Here is a 16,297-nt window from a genome sequence, read left to right as displayed (position 1 = left end):
CTAGTGCCCTCCACTTCTCTTTATCTAGCGCCTTCCCATAGAGCCCACCCTCTCAGACTCGACATATGTGGGGTCTTTGACGATGACCCCCCTAAGCATGCGCCTTTACTCCTCCTCATTCGCCTCGCATCTCCTCTTTTGTCACATCGCCAAAACCAAACTGACCAATCACACCAAAGCCAAACCGGCCAATCAGATTTCTCCGAGAGACTGGACACACACACACACTCACAGTCCTTAGTGTTTTACTGCATCGTAGATTTTTACTTACTTTTTAATATACAATTGTTGTTTGTATCTTTGTGTTTGAGGATTTTTGATGATTTACACTTCTTTTAACGATTAAAACACAGGCTTTTCTCTGTGTTCCCCTCTTTTTTGAAGTATCGTCATTGTGATTTTTTTATATTTCCAATATCTGGTTATTCTAATTGTTTTCTTTTCCTTCCTCTCAGTTATTTTGTCTTTATAAGCAATGAACAAATCCTTCAGTGACATTTCCCAGCTCATTCCCTTTCTAGCCATTACGGAAATGAACAGAGAAGGCTCTCCAACCAACTTAGAAAAAGAGACAAAACCAGAGACTCCAGTACCTGGGACGGGACATTTTTAGGTGGCTCAATGCGGATTGATGGGTCCCACTCTCCTGGGGGAAGCACGGTGACTTGGTCCAGAAACTCGTCAATCCCTGCCAGTAGGTCACTGCGGTCTTTTGCCTTATAGGCAACATCATGGAAGATCTGCAACACAAATTACACACTTGATGGACGAGTCACAAAGACTGTAAGAACCTGCCATGGACATCAGAGATGTGAAGAGCAAGAAAAGGGTCAAATGCAGCAGAATAGAAAAAGGAATGAATCACCAATAAATATTACCTCATCAGTCATTATGGTGGCCATAGATCTTCCAATTTCGTGATACTGTTGTGCTTTTCCATCTGGACCAAGTAAAATGAAAAGGAATCTGAAAGAAAGTAAGAAATCACAACTCACTTTCCAGCTGGCAATGATAAGAACAACAGAAATCTGACAAACTAGAGGAGACCACTCAGTCCAAAAGGCCCATTTGTTTGGCTAATAGCTAAGCTGTCCCAATGTCTCCTCCAGATTCTTCTTAAAGGTTTCAAGGTTTCTACTTCAAATCCATGATTGACTCTGTCATCTGTTCATTAATCCAGCCCCACCAATCAGCTGCCACTCAAGTGTTTAGCTACACCCAGCCTGCTGCCACTCAAGTGTTTAGCCACACCCAGCCTGCTGCCACTCAATTATCTTGCACTGACCAGTCTACTGAGACTTAAGTAACTAGCTCCGCCCAGACTGCTGCCACTGAAATGTCTAGCCCGCCCAGTCAGCTGAGACTTAATGACTAGCCCCGCCCAGACTGCTGCCACTCAAGTGTCTAGCCCGCCCAGTCAGCTGAGACTTAATGACTAGCCCCACCCCGCTCAGACTAACCTGCTGGATTTCAATGAGGAGGCAACAAAAGGAAACGACCAGAGAGCAGAAGATGATATTATTGATCTGGACTGTCAGAAAGCATTTGATAAGGTGCCACATGAGAGGGTGGGCATCAAACTAAAAGAAGTGGCAGTTCAGGGTGTGGTGTGTAGATGGGTGCAGAATTGGCTCAGATACAAGAAACAGAGGGAATACACAATGGGCGGTCTGAAAATCGAGAGTACACCTGATGAGAAGCATTTAGGAGTTGTGAGACTTGCCCGGACACCACCAGACAAAGACCGCATCTTTATAAAACTCACGTTTATTTTTTCTCTTCTCTCACAACACATGACTCAGTCCCGCACAACACTCCGTGCTTCTCGCCCCAATCACCGTTACTCCGGGCCTTTCTCTCTCTGTCCGTGGGCCACCTGTCCTCTCTCTCCAGGAGCTTCGTCCTGCTCCTGCTCCCGACTCCAGCTCGCTGATTGGATGGAGGCAGACCCTTTTATCCCCACCCGGATGAGCTCCAGGTGCTCTGCCTGACGTCACCTCCTGGTGTGGCAGAAGTGTCAGGAGAGCACCCGGAAGCACTCCGGGTGTCCTTGGAAGGATCAACGTCCATGGATGTGGCAAAAGTAAATATGTCCCGGGCTCCCAATGTTAATCCCAATGGGAAATTCACATTCTTCAGCAGCAGCATACTGATACAATAAATAATATTAAATTAAAGAATGATAATAATGCGGTGAAAAAAACAGACAATAACTATGTATAATGTTAAATATTAACGTCCCCCCCCAAACCCCCCCCCCGGGTGGAATTAAAGAGTCGCATAGTTTGGGGGAGGAACGATCTCCTCAATCTGTCAGTGGAGCAGGACAGTGACAGCAGTCTGTCGCTGAAGCTGCTCTTCTGTCTGGAGATGATACTATTTAGTGGATGCAGTGGATTCTCCATAATTGATAGGAGCCTGCTGAACGCCCTTCGCTCTGCCACAGATGTTAAACTGTCCAGCTCCATGCCAACAATAGAGCCTGCCTTCCTCACCAGTTTGTCCAGGTGTGAGGCGTCTTTCCTCTTAATGCTGCCTCCCCAGCACACTACTGCGTAGAAGAGGGCGTACAATGTGTGCAGTACAAGTCACAGGAGGGTCTGCTCAAGTCTTTATAACACACTGGTGAGGTCTCATCTGGAGTCCTGTGTGGTCAGTTTATGACTCCATAAAGACACAGCAGCACTGGAGAAAGTCCAAAGAAGAGCGACGAGGCTGATTGACGGCTACAGGGCGAGTTGTAAAGAAAGATTAAAAGAGCTGAGCCTTTACAGTGATGAAGAGGAGACCTGACTGAAGTGTTTAAAATGATGAAGGGAATTAGTGCAGTGGATCAGACGGTGACTTTAAAATGAGGTCATCAAGAACATGGGGACACAACTGGAAACTTGTGAAGGGGAAATGTCACACAAACATTAGGAAGTTTGTCTTCACACAAAGAACGATAGAAACTTGGAATAAGCGACCAAGTAGTGTGGTGGACAGGAGAACTTTAAGGACTTTCAAAACTCGACGATGTTTTTTTTAGAAGAAATAAGTGGATAGGACTGGCGAGCTTTGTTGGGCTGAATGGCCTGTTCTCGACTAGACTGTTATAATGTCTGCTGAACAAGTTTTGCTAGCTAAGCAGAGGCAAGGTACACTCCAACACATGGCGAGAGATACAGTGACTCGAACATAGGCTGACATATGAGACAGGAGAGTCCTATCCCCCTTCCCTTGGTCCGCAGCCTCTCTCTTGGATTCACACCACTATATCGCTGCTGCAAGCGAACTATGATACTTAGCACAATGAGAGAAGTGGCAACCGGAATGGTCAAGGAAATTATAGAAAGAAAACCTGATATAAATCTGTGAAGTAGTTCTCTCATGAAATGAAGACAGACATACAGGTGTTGGATTTTACATTTTATATATATATATATGGGTGGCACGGTGACGCAGTGGGTAGCGCTGCTGCCTCACAGTTGGGAGACCTGGGGACCCGGGTTCGCTTCCCAGGTCCTCCCTGCGTGGAGTTTGCATGTTCTCCCCGTGTCTGCGTGAGTTTCCTCCGGGCGCTCCGGTTTCCTCCCACAATCCAAAGACCTGCAGGTTAGGTGGATTGGCGATTCTAAATTGGCCCTAGTGTGTGCTTGGTGTATTTGTGTGTGTCCTGCGGTGGGTTGGCACCCTGCCCAGGATTGGTTCCTGCCTTGTGCCCTGTGTTGGCTGGGATTGGCTCCAGCAGACCCCCGTGACCCTGTGTTTGGATTCAACGGGTTGGAAAATGGATGGATGGATATATTTTATATATATATATATATATATATATATATATATATATTGTCACACACGTGTGTTTTGGAGACAACTAAAGGGCTTGAATACATGTAATTCCATGCCAGACCAGGAGGTGGCGAAGTGCACTAATTGTCCCTCTCGATCTTTTGCAGACCATTCTAGGGAAATCCCGCCCGGCTCTGGGGCAGCCAATGACGTCACTTCCAGTGCCGGTGTTGATGACATCACTTCCTTCACTGGCCTTTAAAGCCGCCATATTGCCTGAAGAGAATCAGTTCTGTTTTGGACTCAGTTGAATGAACATGTCTTTGCTCTGTAATCAGTTTTTTTACAGCCGGGAACAATTATACGGGTGGCTGCCCCAAACCTTTGCAATGTCTTTTGGTCATTTTTGTGACAATATATATATATATATATATATATATATAGAGAGAGAGAGAGAGAGAGAGAGATGTCAACCATTTCTATATTAGTCATTTCTATTCTGGATTCAGGTTTGTAAAGACCTGTTCATTGCGTTGGTCAACATTACTAATTGGGGACGGTCCCCAACCCTTGGACTTTGTTTTTGTGTGTTTTGTTACACAGCATTTGGTCTTTGTGGCCTAGTGGGGTTAGGGTGGGGCTCGGCTGGACAGACTAGTGAAGACCCCAGCTTTTTGAGGGCTGACCCCCCACATCATGACAATTCACCTTCACTCACAAGGCTTGAAAGGGATGGGGACAGGATGCTTTGTATTTACTTTTCTTTTCATATCCATTTTGCTTGTTTCGCTACCTGTATCTGTGGACCCTGAACATCTGAATACAAAAAAAAAAAAATAGAACTTCAGGCAAAGACTGGTAAGGCGGCACACAAAAGGAAAAGCTGACCTTGTTGGAATGGGAACTTCTGTTAGTCCGGTCAGGAGGACAGCAGGAGAGAGTCGTACAAAAGCCACAATGGGGCGGTCCAAGAATTCAAGTTCCCCCACCAGAACATTAGAAGCCTCAGCTCCTATGGGTATTTTCTTCATGAAATGGAGGTCAACCTGTCAAAAAGGATTGAAGCAAAGGGACACTTTAGGTAAAGAAACCAAGAAAAAATAAAAGAATTAAAAGAGTGAAAAGTCACCATTCACCAAGCAAAGCTGAAGAACGGCAGAGGGTATTGAGCTCTCCTCCTCACGTAATAGCCACACTCCTCCTCGCCTACAGTCGCCACACTTGCCAGCTCTCGTCCTTTCCAGATTTTTGATACAGCAAGGCAGGGAATTCTCATTTACTTTGCACGTATTTATGGCCACAATCCTTAATGACACCCACATCTGCTCTCATGGCACCTACTGTGCAGCAAAATCTCACTTGACAAAGGTGACATTTTACTCTTCCTTGGTAAAGACCCCAATGATCTCTGGCTTGCTCTTTAGGTTTTGGACGCTGCACTGGCAGCTGCCTCCTATGGGACCTTGTGCTCTTTCCTTTCTATTACAGTTTTCTGGACCACCAGGGGGTGTACGGCCACCCCCACCTGACACAGAGAGGCGGAGACACAAGTCCAGGACACGACACACGTTTATTTAAAGCTGGGGAAGCGCTTTTGCCTAGCATGTCAGCAGCCACACCATATAAAGCACCAAACAGCACAATTTCACAGTCCTTTCTTTCTTCCTCATTTCTGTCTTCCCCTCCACTTCTCCTCCTCCAGCAAGCTTTGTCCTCTTCTTCCCAGAGTAGTGGTGCTTGCTGACCCGAGTCCGAGTGTGGTGGAAGTGCTGTGACCCAGGGCTCAGCAGTAGCTGTGGCACCCCCTACAAGCGCCTACGGAAATCCAACAGGACTGCACCAAACTCCAACTCCCATGGTGCCCTACGGGAGTCAGAGGCACCGCTGCAAGCAAAGAAAGGGCTGCCATCCACCATCCACCAAGTTGGAACGGGACGGAAATGCAATTTAAAAAAAAAAAAAAGGACTTTGCCTTTGATCTCATTGCTGACAGTATGACCCCAAGATATTTCATGTTTGGTCTGGTCGGCTTCATTTCAGTTGTTAATGTCCATCCATTCCTGCATTTCAGGCCTGTAGCACATCCCAAAAAAAAAAAAAAAAAACTTGGGACGGGGGACAATTCCAGCCCAGTCATGAGAAAAAAATTTAAACAATGATGTGATGTCAAACATACGGAAGAGTATTAGGGACACATTGAAGAAAAAAAAGTATACGTCGAGAAAAAAAGTCAACATGTCGACTTTAATCTTGACATAAGCATTGACATTAACGTGGAAATGTCGAGAATAAAGTCAACATGACTTTCAGCCAACTAACGGCAGAAGTGTGTCAAGAAATGTGACGGGGGGTCCTTTATACCAACAGCTGTTTGTCTGTATAGCACTTTACTGGGATAGCCAAGTGAGAAGTTTTCTTTCTTTTTAGTCATTCTGCTGTGTGTTCAGATCATAGTGTGTGTGTGTATATATATTTATCTGTATTTATATATTTAAGACTGTCTTCTGTAAAAAGACAAATTTACCACTGGGAACAAATAAAGTATCTATCTATGTATCTAATCCTGCCAACTATGCTATCCATCTATTGTCACACACATGCGAGTAGGAGGCAGCTAAAGGGTCTGAGTGATTGTAATAAAACATCTGACAAGGGGGCAGCGGAGTGCGCTGACTGTCTTTCTCAGTTCCCTACAGACCTTTCCTGGGAAATCCTGCAAGGTTCCGGCTTAAGAAGACATCACTTCCGGCACCAGGCCCTTTGCTGATGTGACTTCTGATTCCGGCCCTTTTGTTGACGTCACTTCCTATACGGGCCTTTAAAGCTTCCATCTTTGTCTCTTGTGATCAGTTTTGTTTCGGACTCTGTTCTATGCACATCATACTACTTATTTCAACTTTTACAGCCAGGAAAAGCAATATATGGGTGGCTGCCCCAAACCTTTATGATGTCTTGGACTCTTTCTTGTCACACTATCTATCTATTCCTGCCAACTATGTTATCTATCTATCTAATCCTGCCAACTAGATAGATAAATAGACAGATAGATAGATACTTTATTAATCCCAAGGGGAAATTCACACACTCCAGCAGCCGCATCATACACGGAGCTGCTGGAATGGCTGCAATCTATCTATCTATCTATCTATCTATCTATCTATCTATCATATAGGGCCTTTCATATCTACCTATCTATCTATCATATGGTGCCTTTCATATCTATCTATCTCTCTATCTATCTATCATATAGTGCATTTCATATCTATCTATCTATCTATCAATTATATAGTGCCTTTTCTATCTATCTATCTATCTATCTATCTATCTATCTATCTATCTATCTATCTATCTATCTATCTATCTATCTATCTATCTATCTATCCCTGCCAACTATGCTATGTATCTATCTATCTACCATATAGTGCCTTTTCTGTCTATCGGATTTCTGTACTGTGCCTTATGATGTTCCATGTATTTGATGGGTGGCTCCCCCAGAGACAGGGCCACCTGCCACCCACTGCTTCCCACCCTTTAAATCCACAGGCTCTCTCACAGTTCCTGTTTTCATTTTGAATGCAGTCTGGGACTTTTTTTTTATTTTATTTTTATTAGTTTCTGTGCTTTTGTTGCACTTTGTACTTTTTGTACATTTTGTAAATGGTTGTTTTTTTTTGACATTCTTCTCAGTTTTTTGACTTCACTTTGAGATTCTGTATTGGGTCTCGTTTGCTTTGGATTGCCTTATGTTTCTGGTAATTCCTTTTTGCCTTTAGCCTCCACGAGCTTCAGATATTGGAATATTGATTGTGAAGAACACATCTTTTGTTTTCTAAAGATTCTTTGCAGTCTGTTTGGATCAGAAGCCATACCACCAGTAGATTTCATCCTCCGGAAGCCAAGCGTCCAGCCAGTCCTTGGTTGGTGCTAGAAGGGGTGTTGTTGAGGCTTCGTTCCCCCCTTTCTCTGATGTCAGTGACCTGCTCTTTCCTCCTTAGTAGCACACCTGATGAAGGCCACACAGCTCAAACGTTGCGTCTTTATCTTTTTTTTCAGCATGGAAATAACCTTTACAGTTTTTTTTGCTGTGAAACTATGACGGTCTTTTCTTCTGTAAGAAGTGCTTTCCTCTTCTCTTAGCCCCTTTACACTTGCAGTCTTTTTTTTTCTGGCCACAAGACTTTCATTTTCAGGAGGTCTGCACATTCGCAGCACTCACATGACAATTCTACAGAAACAAACAAAAAAAAAAAAAAAAACAAAACGCTCCCGTTGGGTTTCTGTTCCTGATGTATTTGTGTCAGCACATCTGCTAGCCCCTCCGTGGAAGGCTCCTTAAAACAACAAAGTGATGTTTTTGTATATTGTATATTGTAATGACGGTCTCCGAGTGCCACAATGGATGGATTCTCCGCTATTTACGTGGCTCTTTGAGGCGCTTCGCTATCCGTACCAGGCCTGCTTGCCACACTCATTGAAAAAATATGTACCTTTGCAGTCTTGTCATTTCTATAGGCACCCCTGCCACTGGTGAGGTCGTGCCAGCTCATATTTGGGTGACTCCTCTGATGTCACTCGCCAGCGCTGACCACTTCAGGCCCAGGCTCCCTGTGATAGCGAACAGACTTGTTGAAATGGCACTGTGGTCTCCTGTCTCTCTTCAGTCGTGCAGCTGGTGACGTGGGCACATCAGCAGACATCGTGGGCGCTGTGTTGTCAAACGGCACAGCTGGGATGCTGACTGCCACTCTGTCATGTGGGGCAGCACAGCTGTTCAACGCTGGCCAATTGTAAGCGAGCCGCCGAACCTCTTTGTCATTCACATGTTCCGGTCTCTTGGCCGTTTTCCTTCACTGAACTGGAGGTGCAAAGCACGTTTCTGGTCTGGGGCCTCGGTGTTGAGACTCTCCCTCCGACAGTTTGCCTTGTGCTTTGCCTGCACATTTTTACTACCGACCCTGCTGCTCACGGCTCACTTGGGGGCAACTCAATCTGCCACCCTCTCCCCAGCTCCACAAGGCCAAAGCTCCTCTGGTGCCCACACACTCAGGCTAATGGACATTAGCAGATGAAGAAGCGGTGGTGCAGGGGCAGAGGTGGCAGTCCCTCAGCTGTCATCCCACCTTGTACTGCTGTTGCAAACAACACTCCAGATTACGGATTTGAGCCTTGAGACGCTTCAGCCGTAGAGCCAACAGGTTCTATTAGGACTCCATGGCACATTGTGCTCTGCTAAGACACACTGTAGGTCTTCTCATCCCACTTCTGACACCAATGTACCGCTGGCACCAAGCACCGCAACGGATGGATTCTCTGCACTTTACATGGCTCTTTAAGGTGGCTCGCCTTTTGCCACATTAGGTGGAAAACCATGCGACACACAGCTCACTTGGGGTCAGTGGCAACTCGATCTGCCACAGCTCCATGAGCCTGAAGCTCTGCTGTTGTCTGTGCACCTGAGCTAATAACACATTAGCAGAACGAGAAGCGGTAGTGGAGTAGCACAGGTGGCAGTCTCTCAGCTGTCACCCCACCTGTATGGATGCTGCAAATGGCACTCCGGATTACAGATTTGAGCCTCGAGACTCTCCAGCCGTAGAGCCAAGCAGGTCTGTTTTAGGTCTCTGTGGCCCTCTGCTAAGTCAGACTGTCCGTCTTTTCATCCCACTTCTGACACCAATGTACTGCAACAGATGGAAACTCTGCTCTTTACATGGCTCTTTGAAGTGCCATGCCTTTTGCCACACTAGGTGGTAAACCATGCGACAAACAGCTCACTTGGGGTCAGCGGCAACTCGGCTCCATGAGGCCAAAGCTACTCTAGCGCCCAAACACTGCTAATAGACCTTAGCAGATGGAGAAGTGGTGGTCTCTCAGTCTCTCTGCTGGCATCCCACCTGTACTTGGTACCTGGACTGGCAGACATGGGGCACCGTAGCTGGTCTGAAGTCCGCCTCTCCTGGGTTGGCCTGTGAAGGAGGACAAAGTGGGGCACTGCCCATTCTGCTAGGCAGACAATGATGTGTTAAGGTGGCAGACTCAACAGGGATACAGAAATCCGGCTTCACCCCCCACCTGCATCCCACAGAAAACGGCTAAACTTTTTTTTTTTAATACAAAATGTTTTCTGTAATACTGTGAAGTTCTGAAGGGCACAAAAGGCATAAAGGAGCTGCCTGAAATAATAAGCGATCCAAAAGCTAACATTCCAGAATCCAGGGTGTGATAGAGGGCTGGCAGCTCAACCCATCCGGGACGGCCTAAGGATGGAAGGATGAGGGAAGGCAGCTACTTTGGGACACTGCCTCCCCCAAGATGCTAGATGGCACCTCCCCTGCAGCATAGCGGCACCCCGGATTCCCGCAGGGCACCATGAAGTCTGGAGTTTGGCTTCACAGCCATGCTGGGTGCCACCAGGAGACTCTGAAGGGAGACTGGGGAGTCTCAACTTTGAGATATTAAGACTAGCTAAACAAACGAGCCTGATAGACTGAGTGGTCTTCTCCCATTTGTCACACTTCTTACGTTCTCACAATTTTTACCTCCTCTCAAATGTCTAGCTGGATGTTGCTAGATATTTGAGTGGCACCTTTCTGGGAGGAGCTAGTCATTAAGCCTCCGTCGACTGGGCGGGCTAGACACTTGAGTGGCAGCAATCTGGGCGGAGCTAGTTACTTAAATCTCTGGTTAGGGAGAGAGTACTTGAGTGGCAGCAGGCTGGGTGTGGCTAAGTGCTTCAGTGGCAGCTGATTGGTGGGGCTGGATGAATGAATAGACAACGGAGTCATGGATTTGAAGGAGAAACCTTAAAAACCTTTAAGAAGAATCTGGAGGAGACATTGGGACAGCTTAGCTATTAGCTTATTTTCTTATGAATATAGACGAGAAGCGGCTCCACAATCCAAATTCTCATTTACACCCGAGGGCATTCCACTTTCATTCATGTGAATGTTTTCCAAAGGTGGTGTATTTAACAATATGTGAATAAAAAATATTTTGATGTGCTGCGAGAATGCGACTATCATAATTTGCAATCTTCTTCATTTTTTCCTGGTATTTTATGTATAGATGAAAACCAACAACAATTGTTTTAGGGGTTTTTGAATCTAAGGAATCCAGTTTTGCTGTTTTGTGATTTTCTGCCTTACATGAAAGTGAATAATGTTTCACCATCATTTACAATGCCATGTGGTTTTGTTATTTGTTATTTGATCACATAGTGAGAACATTGAGGAGGTTGTTGACTGCACTACTGACTACATCAACTTCTGTATGGACATTGTAGTTCCAGTAAGAACTGTACGCTGCTATGCTAACAACAAGCCATGGATTACAAGTGACATCAAGGGCCTTTTGAACCAGAAGAAAAGGGCTTTTAAAAGCGGTGATCAGCAAGAGCTCAAGCGCGTGCAGAAGGAACTCCGAGTCCAGCTCAGGGCGGCGAAGGAGCAGTACAGGAGAAAGCTGGAGCAGAAGTTGCAGAATAACAGCATGAAGGAAGTGTGGGACGGGATGAAGATCATCACTGGCTGCAGCTCGAAGCGGGGTGACACCATCGAGAGAAACGTGAAGAGAGCAAACCAAATGAACAACTTCTTTAACAGGTTTGACCACCCTAACCCACTCTCACTCTCACCTCGGAGTACTGCACCCTCCACACATCCTTCTGCTGATACCAGCATAGGAGAGACATCCCCACCCATAATTACAACAGCACAGGTGAGCAGAGAGCTGAGGAGACTTCGTGCCAGCAAAGCAGTGGGTCCAGATGGAGTATCGCCACGACTGCTGAAGGTCTGTGCATCGGAGCCGGGGGGGGGGGTCCTCTACAGCGCATCTTCAACCTGAGCCTGGAACAGGGGAGAGTCCCGAGGCTTTGGAAAACATCTTGCATCATCCCCCGTCCCAAAGGTATCACGTCCTAGTGAGCTGAATGACTTTCGGCCTGTTGCTCTGACATCACATGTGATGAAGACCATGGAGCGGCTGCTGCTTCACCACCTGAGGCCACAGGTTCAACACGCCCTCGACCCTCTGCAGTTTGCATACCAGGAGAAGGTGGGAGCGGAGGATGCCATCATCTATATGCTACACCGATCCCTCTCCCACTTGGACAGAGACAGTGATGCTGTAAGAATTATGTTCCTAGACTTCTCTAGCGCCTTCAAGACCATCCAACCTCTGCTCCTTGGGGACAAGCTGACAGAGATGGGGGTAGATTCATACCTGGTGGCATGGATCGTGGACTATCTTACAGACAGACCTCAGTATGTGCGTCTTGGGAAATGCAAGTCTGACATTGTGGTCAGCAACACAGGACCACCGCAGGGGACTGTACTTTCTATGGTCCTGTTCAGCCTATATACATCGGACTTCCAATACAACTCGGAGTCCTGCCACGTGCAAAAGTTCGCGGATGACACTGCTATCGTGGGCTGCATCAGGAGTGGGCAGGAGGAGGAGTATAGGAACCTCATCAAGGACTTTGTTAAATGGTGCGACTCAAACCACCTACACCTGAACACCAGCAAAACCAAGGAGCTGGTGGTGGATTTTAGGAGGACCAGGCCCCTCACGGACCCCGTGATCATCAGAGGTGACTGTGTGCAGATGGTGCAGACCTATAAATACCTGGGAGTGCAGCTGGATGATAAATTAGACTGGACTGCCAATACTGATGCTCTGTGCAAGATAGGACAGAGCCGGTTATACTTCCTTAGAAGGCTGGCGTCCTTGAACATCTGTAATAAGATGCTGCAGATGTTCTATCAGACGGTTGTGGCGAGCGCCCTCTTCTACGCGGTGGTGTGCTGGGGAGGCAACATTAAGAAGAAAGACGTCTCACACCTGGACAAACTGGTGAGGAAGGCAGGCTCTATTGTTGACATGGAGCTGCACAGTTTATCATCTGTGGCAGAGCGACGGGCGCTGAGCAGACTCCTATCAATTATGGAAAATCCACTGCATCCACTGAACAAGATCATCTCCAGACAGAGGAGCAGCTTCAGCGACAGACTGCTGTCACCGTCCTGCTCCACTGACATCCAAGTGCATAATAAAAGTGGCTGCCTCACTTCATTCAGGGAGCTGGAGTCGGGTGGAAGAGGATGGAGTTAGCGACTGGAGGAGTTGAGTGCGGCAGAAAGTATAAGTAAGACTAAAAGTAAAGGACTGAGCTGTTGTGGCTGTTTTGGTGCACTGTGTTGTGCAAGGAAAAGAACTGTAAAATAAACGTGTGTGTTTTTGGACATTGTGTATCGTGGTGTCTGTGGCTGGGCTGAAACCTCACTATATATATATATATATATATATATATATATATATATATATAAGTAGGACAGCGATGGCCCGGCTGGCAATGAGTTTGCACTCCGGTGTGTTTCCTTCTATTTACAGACCGAGGATATGGCTGAAGGGGCGGCACAGTGGCGCAGTGGTAGCGCTGCTGCCTCGCAGTTAGGAGACCTGGGTTTGCTTCCCGGGTTCTCCCCGTGTCTGCGTGGGTTTCCTCCGGGCGCTCCGGTTTCCTCCCGCAGTCCGAAGACATGCAGGTTAGGTGGATCGGCGATTCTAAATTGGCCCTAGTGTGTGCTTGGTGTGTGGGTGTTTGTGTGTGTCCTGCGGTGGGTTGGCACCCTGCCCGGGATTGGTTCCTGCCTTGTGCCCAGTGTTGGCTGGGATTGGTTCCAGCAGACCCCCGTGACCCTGTGCTCAGATTCAGCGGGTTGCAAAATGGATGGATATGGCTGAAGATCTCAGGTGGTCCCCCCTCCTCTCGTACTCTCAACTTTAATCAATGGGGAGACACTGCAGATGGTGGATGGCTAACTCGATTCTCTCAGACAGACGCCATCCTCTTTTCACTAAATTTCCACGGTTGCTACACATTTAGAAAGCTGCATTTGGGTTCATGTCGGTTTAAAACGAGTGGTCAGATTCCGGCTGTGATTTTTAACCTCGCTTTTATTGGATCTGTTTATTGAACACTAGACGTCCCCCGCAACTCCGCCCGTGTAGTAGTGAAACAGGACAACGAGGAGGGTCCTGCCTGGCTCCCCACTCCTGAGGTCCTGCCTCCCACTCCCATCGGCCCGCTGCGTGTCTCTTGGATTCGCACACATAAATGGGTACCACAAGCGAACTATGATACCTAGTGTGATGAGAGAGGCGTAAAATCAACCGGAGTCCGATCTAAATCCGTGAAGTAGTTCTCTTGTGAAAAGTGAAAAGACAGACGTTGGATTTTATATATTTGCAAATATATAATAAAACACCAGGAAGTGATGTAACTAGAAAGTGACATCATCTGGAGGTGGGATCTTGAGGGGTGGAACCGGAAGTGACATCATAAGGTGTTCTTTAGCCAGGGGTGTTTTTTTTCTCTATAATTTGCTTGAACATTCCGGTTGATTTTGCGACTTCTCTCATCACCTTAAGTATCAGAGTTCGCTTATAAGCGCGAAGTGAAGAGAGGGGATGTGGGCCGAGGGGAGGGGGAGGCATCAAATGAATCGGACTCGGACATTCACTTCAATAAATACCGTTTTACAAGACAATGATTCAGTTCAGTTTTAAACTCCACGAATCCTGCTGGCATGCCACCCCACACCTTAGCACCAAAAGTAGGAGCACCAATGATCCTTTTGAGAAACCTGAGCCCAGCCACACTTTGCAGTGCTACCAGTCTGCAGGTCTGTCAGCTTCAGAACAACATCACAGAGGTGATAATCATCAGAAGATGTGCCATCGGCGCCAGGGTTTTAACCCCTCGCATTCCTCTAATTGTGACCGACATGCCCTTTCAATTCAAGAGATTACAGGTCCGGGTGAAGCTTTGTTTTGCAATGTCAATTAACGAGGCTCAGGGACAGACCCTCAGGTTGGCAGGGGGTTGATCTTACCTCGCCAGGCTTCTCGCATGGTCAGCTTCACGTCGCTTTCTCTCGGGTTAGTTCCCCCGAGAAACCGATATGTCCTCTCCCCTGATATCAAAACACAAATACTGATAGGATAGGAATACTGATAGGATAGGAAAGCTATCAATATTATTTCTTATTACATTTAATTTTTTTTTATTGATTTTTTACGTTTCACTACTACATGGGCGGAGTCATGGGGGACAACTAGTAAAGAATGAACCCGTGATGAGATGCCACTCTCTAGGTGTTGATTATGATTTTGCGTAACCGCAGCCGTAAATCTTTCCTTGATTGCCCAAGGGCTATGACTGGCAGTAAATTTGAGACCCTCTGTTGCACGCGGTCACCTGTAATTAGCCGTATGCACAGGCGCCAACTGCACAGATTACCAGATCAACCGTCAAAGCAGGCGGCCTACGGGGACCCTTTGAGGACTGCTGCTGAGACGCAGCTCGACAGCCCAGCACTCCTGAGTGCGACTTGAAGTACTAAATACTAAATGACGGCACTCGTCACAATCAGGCGATCTATAAGCTCGTATTGCTGTGCCCGCGGCAAATCACTTGAAACACGACACTTTCAGACTCCACTTCAAATGCTGCAGCTTTACTTGTGACAACTTAAGAAGTCTAATTTTTAGTTTTTCCATTCCGCATGTCTTATTAATGTCAAGAAGAAGATAAGAAAAGAACAACTGAGAATGGGGTGGCTCTATAAATACCACCCGCAATAGCAGGGTGGGATGGGGGGGCGGCTTGTCAACAGGTGCGGGCAACAGCTACACCAACAGGCATGTGATAGAACTCCGCTGATGGCGCCACTCAGGCAACTCTTCGACTGTCACAGCAGGAAGAGGAGAACCCAGGAGCACAAGGAGGGTGAAGACGGACATGGAGGGAAAAGGAAACTCTCCTATCAGGAAATCAGTGATATCACAAGTGTAGTCAGGGTTACAAAAATATGAAAGAAAGGTACGATTACAGAGAGAGAAGTGCTACTAGAATAAAAAAATAAAATACAATATAAGCCCTGTCAGGCACATGTGTCTGAGGTCCATGTTGCAGGGTCAGTCGAGGCAAGAGGGAGCACTGCCACCAACCCTGTCACCTCCTTCTTTCCCCACAGCTTCAAGAAGCCATCTGCTGATGGCGTTTAAATCTGCCCCTTCCGGGCCCACAGACATAAAACCTCCAGGCGTCCCGGAAAGAGGCGTCACTACTGGCCAGAGTGAACCGCCGGACAGAGCTCCATTAGAATGGACTACACCTTTGAGTGCCCCCGTTGAAGGGACGCATGCCATCCTGGGTTAGTTTGGATTAATGCTTTGGTTGATTTTCAGTGTCCGGACAACAAAAGGGATGACCAGGCTGGCACCCCAAATTTTCTTTGCTGCAATCCTGAGCTGTCATTTTTGTGCGCGGCTACAAGGTAATGCAAATAAATGACCAGGACTGGAAAAGAACTAAAATGGAATTCAGACAAACCAGTCATTATACTGGATATTCAAAACCTTTTTACATTGTGTTCTACTTCATCTCTCTTCTTCTTCTTTCAGCTGCTCCTGTTAGGGGTTGCCACAGCAGATCATCTTCTTCCATATCTTTCTGTCTTCG

General features: G+C 46.8%; 1 protein-coding gene across 1 annotated transcript in view; it reads right to left on the bottom strand.

The window, feature by feature from the left end:
• LOC114649163 (electroneutral sodium bicarbonate exchanger 1-like) overlaps nucleotides 1–16,297 on the bottom strand; it is a 236,867-nt gene that overhangs the window by 64,820 nt on the left and 155,750 nt on the right. The window contains exons 8-10 of the mRNA XM_051925027.1: nucleotides 4,657–4,814; nucleotides 879–966; nucleotides 594–740 (exon numbers count right to left, since the gene is read on the bottom strand). Coding sequence (XP_051780987.1) covers nucleotides 594–740; nucleotides 879–966; nucleotides 4,657–4,814 — 393 coding nt within the window. The remainder of the gene's footprint in view (nucleotides 1–593; nucleotides 741–878; nucleotides 967–4,656; nucleotides 4,815–16,297) is intronic.

Source organism: Erpetoichthys calabaricus, chromosome 3 (assembly GCF_900747795.2).
Source record: "Erpetoichthys calabaricus chromosome 3, fErpCal1.3, whole genome shotgun sequence".
Taxonomy (NCBI): domain Eukaryota; kingdom Metazoa; phylum Chordata; class Cladistia; order Polypteriformes; family Polypteridae; genus Erpetoichthys; species Erpetoichthys calabaricus.
The sequence above is the reverse complement of the archived record's forward strand: the minus strand, read 5'-3'. Positions and strand labels throughout refer to the sequence as shown.